At 36.4% G+C, this 10,500-nt stretch overlaps 1 protein-coding gene across 5 annotated transcripts in view; it reads left to right on the top strand.

Moving 5' to 3' along the window:
- UTRN (utrophin) overlaps nucleotides 1-6,288 on the top strand; it is a 1,395,536-nt gene extending 1,389,248 nt beyond the window's left edge. For all 5 annotated transcript variants that reach the window (XM_053711837.1, XM_053711835.1, XM_053711836.1 and 2 more), the window contains one exon: nucleotides 1,276-6,288. In XM_053711837.1, coding sequence (XP_053567812.1) covers nucleotides 1,276-1,284 — 9 coding nt within the window. In that variant the 3' untranslated portion in view covers nucleotides 1,285-6,288. The remainder of the gene's footprint in view (nucleotides 1-1,275) is intronic.
- Nucleotides 6,289-10,500: the final 4,212 nt, after the last annotated feature.

Here is a 10,500-nt window from a genome sequence, read left to right on the forward strand (position 1 = left end):
AACTTGTTGGAACAATGTTATACATATATTGCTTGTCACATGCACACTCCTGAGCATACTTTAGTATGCTCTCATAGAAAGGAAGCTACGCTTTAAAGGGATGTCAAACAGCCAGTTTCATTGTTGTATTAAAAAAAATTAAGCAGTTGTTTATACTTAATAGAAATCATTGCAATATGTATTATTCATCTATTTAAATTGATTTTTCCTTTTATTTATTTTTTACACTACTTTTGTGCAGTGTCCTTTACTTCCTGTCAGAGCCCTACTAGGAGGAGGAGGCGTTTGCAGGAAGGTTTATCTTAGCCTGATGTCATAAAACTTATAGGCTAGTGAATAGACTAGATAACAGGGAGTCAGATGTGCTCATGCCCAGAACTGAGGGGCAGGGCTACACTGAGAATTTCTAGGTGCTAGTTTTTAATGAAATTAAGTTGTTTGCTGATTTTTAATACAATCTGTTCCTTTTTATGTCTGCTAAAAACAAATATGTTAAATCAAAGTAAAGGCGCAATGTTTAATATCCCTTTAACAAAGGAAGTAAATTTGAATATAGAAATAACTTGGAAAAAGTTTTTTTAAAAATGTATATGAAAGTCTAAAATACACTTTAAAAGTTTGAAGTCTTTGATGCTGTTAACACTTTGATTTTGGGTTACATATAAAGCACTTTCAATGCTGGTGGTCGGTCAAAATATGTTTGTATGCGTTCCTGTTATTAAATACTTCATTCATAACAGAATAAAATATAGTCAAAATATAAACTACCTTTTATCAGTACAGCAGTTTATTTTTGATCTTCTGCTGCCCCTTTAATACATTACTAAGAAATAACACCTCCCAACTGTACTGATTTGTGCAGGGCAGTCCCAGATTCTGAGCTCTGTTCAGCCAACACAGCCGTATTTGCCGAATTGCATTTTCCTTTAGTCTCACCCACTGACCAACTGGAGATGCCCAGAATCCCGCCCATTATCCACCCATGATCCTGCCCCTCTCTACATAGCCCCATCCACAAAATAGTGACTAGCCTCTTTTACCTCCTGGGCCCCACTGAGTCAGCCATAAATGTTGAGAAGGATGTGATAGGACAAATTAGAAAATAATCATCTCCCTACCAACATCTATGCCAATACATCTCTGTCATTCAGGGGTTGAACAAACTACAGGGACAAGTTCCATCTATCTACTACTGGTCTATAAATTATTTTTTCAACAACTTCTGCTGTGTGTCTGTAGAATACAAATTGCTGATTATTGTTCTCATCTTTACAGGCGATGTGAAATTATCATGAAATCAACTGCCATTGGCACAAAGGCCCTTCCTAACACAGCCAATAATAGATTCTATCGTTGACAAGGCTGCCAGCTATTGCCAGGCATCTTTACTACATGTGTTATACTGAAGGAGTGCAAAATTGAATACCCAAAGAAGAAGATGTTGTGTTTTTACATTCTTTTATGTTCTATATTTTACTTCCCTTTCTATGCAACTGTAAATTAATGTCCTGTGAAGTATTTGAAAATAGGTATACATATGTAATTTGTATAAATAAATGTATACATTACTATAACTGGGGAAGGGAGCTTTTTGCTTTTTTATCCTTTTTGATAATAGAAAAAAGTTACATCAGCTTATATGTTACAGTACACATCTCTTAATAATGACTAACTCAATGCATCAACATTACTTTCTACAAGCTGTCCTCTAATAAGAATGTTTGATTGGGTGTTATTTTTGTGTCACCAAAAAACTTGCATGGAATCCATTTTATATCATCACCAGTTCGTGTTTTGTTTACCTCACTTCTAGAGTTTAAATTACTGAGACAGCTTGTCGCAACAGTCAATAAAACATTGTGATCTGTACATGTGTTTATACCAGGACAAACATAATATCCGAATCAAAGTTACTTGATTTTGTATTTTGAGAAAAAAATTCTTATTATTTTGGCTTGTTTCAACTCGTATTGACTTTCTCTAAATCCTTCTGTAAGATGTCTGGTGGGTTTGAGCTAATTGTACTACAAACACACACTTTGAAGTATTACCTCTTTCAGTATATGTGACCCACAAACCTGGACATCCTTTCCTTTTTTCTTTTCTTTTCAATGGCTGGTATGGTTATTGAAATGTTTATGCACTGAAGTAAACAAGACTAATGTGTTACTATATTTTTCTTGGCATTATTCATATGTAAAGAGAGACATACCCAGCTGTGTATTCATAATACCACATTTAGAACGCCTCAGGTTCTATCAAACACAGTGCAGTTGGAATGTTAATGTGAGATAATCATTTCTGAATGCTCTGCCTATATGAGCAAGATGTTCAACAGGAGGAACGTATCTTATTGAAGAGTTATTCAGGTTTCATTAATGTGTATATAAAAGACATTTTGATTAACTGTTGAACAAAGACAGCCAGTCCTAATGTGTCCTCAATTATATGAAAGTGAAGAAGGAATAAGTAACAGGGTCACCTGCACTTGGCCTTTATATCCTCTGATTGCAGCTACGATGACTTACCAAGTGCAATCACTATTTTTTTTTTTTTTTCGAATAGACTTTAAAATGAAGTGTAAATGCTATTTTGTCTGAAAAGCTAGAACAGCTGAAGTTGAAGTATTTAAAATTCCCTTATGTTTATATGTTCAGAAATCTTTATTTAAATATAAGAAAGACTATACACCTATATGAAACCGGTTTACAACCCCTTTACTGGCTTATTTTATTTGATTAAAGTTATAAACATAATATAGTGCCTACTGATTGCTAAACCTCTTAGGAAGTCTGAGATTTTCTTTTCTTTTTCTTTTTTTTTCTACTTTAAGAGTCTCAGTAATAAAATAAATATTTTCATAAATCCACAACTTGGTGGAACCTTTTTTATCTCACCTATATTTAGGATTCGACAGTGGGTGAAGAATTAGCAGAACCTTAAAAAAACCTATTTAATTTTGTTTAAATTTACTTCCGACAGAATGCTAAAAAAAATTGTGTATTTTTTATAGTGGTCATCAGCAAATTTACATTAAATTATAATGCTCTTAAAAGGGACATTACATATCTCTTTCCTTTGTGTAAGCATTGTGCATTTCCTTATTCCATATAGAAGCCAAAAAGCAAATTCTGTAGCTGTTTTGGCATTTTGCAGCGTTTTGAAAACCTGGTTACAGATTTAGCTTTTTTGCCTCTCTAGGGAGTGAAGATACAACACCATTTTTTACACAAAACATGTGCTGGTTAATGTCCCCTTTAATTTTGTATTATACAGGATTCAGTAATTTCTCCAATATGTCAAGTTTTTATTAACCTTTAAGGGTATGTTACAATATCCAGTCACATTTCTGTATCAACGTTGTTAAATGTCTGTGTAGCAACATACACCAATGGTGCCATGGGAAAAAAAGGGCCTTATTAGAATCTGTTCAAAATATAATGGTTGCAATATTGTCAGTTATATTGTAAAAATGTGTACGGCAATGGAATTTTATTTCCAATATAAAAAAAAATGGACACTGTATGATATGCACTGCTACATTTAAAATGAATTGTAATTTCCATTTAATATATTTAAAAAAAAAAGATACGTGTGTTATCCCATACTTTTGAATGGAGTGAAAACAGATCCTGTATGAGATGCCAAATTTGTAAAGAGATTTTGTAATCAACAATCTGAAAATGAATGTGATATTTGACTTGTTTTATGTTTTTTGATACTGGGAATCATTGAAGACAATGGGGCCAATTTATCATAGTGCAAGCAGACATGATACGATGTATCGTATCATGTCCGCCGCACATCGATAAATGCAGACAGCATACGCTGTTGGCATTTATCATTGCACAAGCAGTTCTTGTAAACTGCTTGTGCAATGCCGCCCCCTGCAGGCCGCTAGCAGGGGATGTCAATCAACCCGATCATATTCGATCAGGTTGATTTCTGTTCGCTGCCGAGCAGGCGGACCAGTTATGGAGCAGCGGTCTTTAGACCTGCTTCATAACTTCTGTTTCCGACGAACCTGAAGGCTTGCGCGGAAACGGGCATCAAGCTCCATTCAGAGCTTGATAATTCAGCCCCAATAAGTCGCGTAAAAACCCAACATTTTATTTTATGATTTAGCTAAATTATACAGTTTTAAACAATTTTCCAGCTTCTATTATAAATTTTGCTTCATTCTTTGTATATCCTTTGTTGTAAAAAATACCTACGTAGGCTCAGGAGCAGCAACTGGGAGCTAGCTGCACATACATTCTTCGTGTGAATAGCAGTAGTGCATTATAATGCTCCTTTAAAGCAAATTTAATAATAGAAGTCAATTGAAAAGTTGTTAATATTTTTATTCTTTATCTGGATAGTGACAGATATTTTCTGGGCTTCATGACCTTTTAAAGGGACACTAAACCCAAGTTTTTCTTTAATGATTCAGATAGAGCATGCAATTTTCTAATTCACTCCTATTATCACATTTTCTTTGTTCTCTTGCTATCTTTATTTAAAAAGCAGGAATTTAAAGCTTAAGAGCCAGCCCATTTTTGGTTCAGAATCTGGGTTATGCTTGCTTATTGGTTTGCTAAATGTAGCCACCAATAAACAAGCGCTACCTAAATGTGCTGAACCTAAAATGGTCTGGCTCTTAATCTTTAAATTCCTGCTTTTTAAATAGATGGCAAGAAAACGAAGACAAATTGATAATAGGAGTAAATTAGAAAGTTGCTTAAAATTGCATGTTCTATCTGAATCATGAAAGAAAAATGTTAGGTTTAGTATCCCTTTAAATGAAGATTTATTTCCAAACATATTATACGTTTTGCCCCTTTTTTAAGTTAAAGGAACATAAAACACATTTTTTTCTTTCATGATTCAGATAGAGCATAACAACCTTCAAATTTGCTTCTAATATCTCATTCTCTTTATATTCTGTGTTGAAGGAGCAGCACTGCACTACTGGGAGCTAGCTGAACACATCTGGCGAGGCAATGACAAGAGGCTTACATGTGCAGCCACCAATCAGCAGTTATTTCCCAGTAGTGCTTAGCTAGGTATGCTTTTCAACAAAGATAACAAGAGGACAAAGAAAATTAGATAAAATAAGTAAATTGGAAATTTGTTTCAAATTGAATGCTCTATTTGAATAATGAATTAACAGTTTTAGGTTTCATGTCCCTTTAAAGGAATAGTCTAGTCAAAATTTAACTTTCATGATTCAGATAGAGCAGTCGATTGTAAGCAACTTTCTAATTTACTCCTATTATAAATTTTTCTTCGTTCTCTTGGTATCTTTATTTGACAAAGCAAGAATGTAAACTTATGAGCCGGCCCAATTTTGGTTCAGCACCTGGGTAGCACTTTAGCACAATCTATTATAATTGCCAAGTATTTACTTTTGTATCTCTTGTCTGAAAATGAAAGGCTTATATTTTTAAAACTTTATGGGGAGGGATTTATGTGTCTGATTAGATACATGAAGGCTAAGAGCACTGTATTTTTCTTTGCAATGGAAATGCACTTAGTCATATAATTGTTTGGAGAAGAAGAAAAAGAGATTTTTTTTACAGAAGCTGAAGCCACAATCACTTGTCTACCTCAGACCCATCTAACATTAGTGGTAGCATTTAGAAATTGCTTCCTCTAATTTCGACACAGTTATAGTTTGTATCCTGTTATTGGAAAAAAAGGGTGCACAATGTCAGGTTATCTGAAATACAGGTACCTTATGATTATTTGTGATTGAATTTATTGCCCTGCACTAGTTTTTGTAATCCTCTCTCTTTTCTGCATCCTTGTTAAATCTGTATAAAGTTCTGTATCAAAATAATACTTTTCTGTGTGACGGTGAAGTGTGTGTCAAAAAAATAAATAAATATATGTATATATATATATACACATTTATTTATATATATATGTACAGCATATACACATTGAGATATATATATGTGAATGTGTGTATATATATATATATATATATAAATGGAAAGATAGATCCGCACTCACTAAGTGAGAGTGCTTATCCTCCTGCTACGTTGGATATATATATATAAATACACGTGTGTGTGTATGTATATATATATATATATATAACAATTTTGTGATCATACATGCGCACACACACACACACATATATATATATATACACACATACATACATACACACACATATTTATGTATATATGCAGTACAATGTTGTTCCACACAAGTGTGTTAACATTCACACTGCCAACTGCTGTGGCAGCATACTGGAGCAGTCTGTTGTTTTTCTCAATAAACTGTCTTTTTAACACTAAACTGATTCTGTTATTGAAGATATACACATTGTATATAAGAAAGGAGAAACAACATGGGTAACATCTGGTATATTTTTTTTTTCTTGAGCAAGAAAAAGCAGAATGTTTAAATTCAAGTAACAAGTCAATACCTGGCAAATCCCTACACAGAGAGAGATTTTATTCCTAATACATCAAACTTAGTTCTGTTCTGACATTGTTGCATTTTAGGAGAAGAAAAAACTGATTTTGAGGAATGTCCTCACACTTCGGTCTTTCGTCGCTTGGGACTGGAGTGAAAATATATTAAGGAACCATTTCTATTAAATATGAACGTGTTTTTCTTTTCAGCAATTCCCCTTCTCCAATGTCAGAAAAGCTTTCTGTCCTCCATCACAGTAGATTGGCAATGTGAATAACCCTAGGCTAACTATTTGTAAAATGAACCCGTCTATGCATTTTTAAAAGGTACCCTAGCAAGTTATCTGCTGTTATATTAGACCTCCTATACTACCAATAAACATTCATTATCATTCAATGGTCCTCTCAACTCACCTTGTATGTTTCTATATTTACTTCAGACATTGGTGGCATTGAGATTTTGGGGTTACATTAAAGCTGTAATTTTCTTTATTGGAATAGAAAAAAGTAATCAGGTTTTTCAAGTGAAAATATTATGTTATATAAGGAGACTGAGTAGTATATTCTTCGGAACTTAACGGTCTTCTTGAATAGTTATTTAATTTATGGTATGAAGCCATTTTGTTATGTTTGTTGGGAATAATATCTGATCTCCAGTTGGCTTAATTTTGCTAATGGCAAGTGCTAATATTATAGCTAGAAAATTGTTTATGGATTATTCACTACATTAGCCTGTCCTGAAAATACCAGTCCAAGATACAATAGAGCAATATTTTAGACAGTGTGTAACACTAAGGCCTTGATCACAATCTATCCGGAGCTGCGTTTTTGTCTGTTTTTCAGGCTGAAAAGGCTACTTTTAAATTCGGCACAATCACAATAGCAAGATTTTGATTTGTCCTCACACTTGCAAACCAGTTTTCATTAGTCCAAACTCATTCATGACAGTGCATATAATATTTGAACCCAAGTCACGAATGCTCATTTGAGATTACCAGTTCAGTTAAACATGTACTGTCGTGAACGAGTTTGAACAATATAAAAAAAAAACTATTCATGTTTGCACAATCTCGTTTATGGGTCTCTTAGAAAGATCCTTTTGAAAACTGACAATGCCCATATAGCAATAAAAAAAAATACACAGTCTGCCCATCCAGATAACTTAAAGGGATAGTAAACACCAAAAATGTTATTGTTTAAAAAGATAGATAATCCCTTTTTCTCCTACATTGGTGTGTCCGGTCCACGGCTTCATCCTTACTTGTGGGATATTCTCTTCCCCTACAGGAAATGGCAAAGAGAGCACACAGCAAAAGCTGTCCATATAGCCCCCCTTTGGCTCCGCCCCCCAGTCATTCTCTTTGCCGCTCTGAACAAGTAGCATCTCCACGGGGATGGTAAAGAGTTTGTGGTGTTAGTTGTAGTTTTATTTCTTCTATCAAGAGTTTGTTATTTTAAAATAGTGCCGGTTTGTACTATTTACTCTACAACAGAAAGTGATGAAGATTTCTGTTAAAAGAGGAGTATGATTTTAGTACCAGTAACTAAAATCCATTGCTGTTCCCACGCAGGACTGTTGAAACCAGAGAACTTCAGTTGGGGGGAACAGTTTGCAGACTTATCTGCTTCAGGTATGACCAGTCTTTTTTCTAACAAGACCCAGTATTGCTAGAAGACTGTCAGTTTTTCCCTTATGGGACCGGTAAGCCATTTTCTTAGACTCAGTAGAATTAAGGCTTATAAATTGGGCTCTATGCTGGTTGACACTTTTGCGGGCTAAATCGATTAGTTTTTTATCATATTATATGACAATTGGAATGTTTTTGTGAACTTGGAAACACTTTTGGGAACGTTTATTTGCTCCTGGCAGTTGTTTAGACGCCTAATCTAGTCAGGAAGGCCCCTTCACTCTGGTATGCAGAGGGAGGAGGCCTCATTTTGCGCCTCAGTTGCGCAGTTACTTCCATAGGCAGTGCATGCAGCTTCATGTGAGAGGGTCCTGTGGCTGAGAAAAGGACTCAGGGAGGCTTAATTCTGTGTTGAATCACCCCTAAGGAAGGTAAAAGCCGCAGCAAAGTCTGTGGCAGGGACTGTAGTGTGTTTAAACCGGTAAATTGAACTATTAGCTCCGGTTTGCTCATTTAAGTGTTTAAAGACTTCAAATTTCGTGTGCAATACTTTCAAAGCATTAAGACACTGGGGTGTAAATTTCAGAAAGATCGGATATTTCTTTGATAGTTTTTTGAACATTTAGAAATAAAGTGTGCTCTTTTTATTATTTAAAGAGACAGTAACGGTTTTGTTTAAAATTGTTTTTATTGCATTAATAGCCTGCCTAAGTCTGTCTAACATGTCTGTACCTTCAGATAGCATATGTTCTGTGTGTATGGAGGCCAAGGTGGTTCCCCCTTTAAATGTATGTGCAAATTGTGCCATGGCGTCCAAACAAAGTAAGGACAGTACTGTCACATTTAATAAGGTTGCCCAAGATGATTCTTCTAATTAAGGGAGTGGGGATAGTTCATCATCCTCTCCTTCTGTGTCAACACCAGTTTTGCCCGCGCAGGCGATACCTAGTACATCTAGCGCGCCAATGCTTGTTACTATGCAGCAATTAACAGCAGTAATGGATAATTCTATAGCAGCTCTTTTATCCAAACTGCCAGCATTTCCCAGAAAGCGTGATTGCTCAGTTTTAAATACAGAGGATGAGCAAGTAGGCGCTGACGATAATTTATCCGTTCTACCCTCACATCAATCTGAGTTGGCAGTGAGGGAGGGTCTGTCTGAGGGAGAAATTTCTGATTCAAGAAAAATTTCTCAGCAGGCAGAACCTGATATCGTGGCATTTAAATTTAAGCTAGAACATCTCCGCGCCCTGCTTAAGAAGGTGCTAGCTACTCTTGATGATTGTGATTCTTTGGTGATTCAAGAGAAGTTGTGCAAAATGGACAAATTCTTAGAGGTCCCAGTGCACGCTGATGCTTTTCCGATACCCAAGAGGGTGGCGGACATAGTGACTAAGGAGTGGGAGAAGCCAGGTGTACCTTTTGTTCCACCTCCTATATTTAAGAAAATGCTCCCCATTGTCGACCCCAGAAGGGACGCATGGCAAACGGTCCCTAAGGTAGAGGGGGCAGTTTCAGCGCTAGCCAAGCGCACAACTATTCCTATAGAGGACAGTTGTGCTTTCAAAGATCCTATGGATAAAAAATTGGAAGGATTGCTTAAAAAGATTTTTGTTCAGCAGGGTTTCCTTCTTCAACCAATTTCGTGCATTATTCCTGTCACCACGGCGGCATCTTTTTGGTTCGAGGAACTAGAAAATTCGCTCCAAAGGGAGACTCCATATGATGAAGTCATGGACAGAATTCACGCACTAAAGTTGGCTAATTACTTTATTTTGGATGCCGCCTTTCAATTGGCAAAATTAGCGGCGAAAAACTCAGGTTTTGCAATAGTGGCGCGCAGGGCGCTTTGGCTAAAATCTTGGTCGGCGGATGTGTCGTCCAAAACAAAATTACTTTCAAAGGTAAGACCCTTTTCGGGCCAGAATTGAAGGAGATTATTTCAGACATCACTGGGGGAAAGGGCCATGCCCTCCCACAGGATAGGCCTTTCAAGACTAAGAACAAGTCTAATTTTCGTTCCTTTCGCAATTTCAGGAACGGACCGGCTTCTAACTCTGCAGCCTCTAGACATGAGGGTAACGCTTCCCAACCTAAACCAGCATGGAAACCATTGCAAGGCTGGAACAAGGGTAAACAGGCCAAGAAGCCTGCTGCTGCTACCTAGACAGCATGAAGGGGTAGCCCCCGATCCGGGACCGGATCTAGTAGGGGGCAGACTTTCTCTCTTTGCTCAGGCTTGGGCAAGAGATGTTCCGGATCCCTGGGCACTAGAAATAGTCTCTCAGGGGTATCATCTAGAGTTCAAGGAACTTCCTCCAAGGGGAAGGTTCCACATGTCTCTCTTATCTTCAGACCAGATAAAGAGACAAGCATTCTTACATTGCGTAGGAGACCTATTAAAGATGGGATTGATAAACCCAGTTCCAACAGCGGAACAAGGTCTGGGTTTTTACTCAAACCTG

The sequence above is a fragment of the Bombina bombina genome, chromosome 4 (assembly GCF_027579735.1).
Source record: "Bombina bombina isolate aBomBom1 chromosome 4, aBomBom1.pri, whole genome shotgun sequence".
In the NCBI taxonomy this organism is placed as follows: Eukaryota; Metazoa; Chordata; class Amphibia; order Anura; family Bombinatoridae; genus Bombina; species Bombina bombina.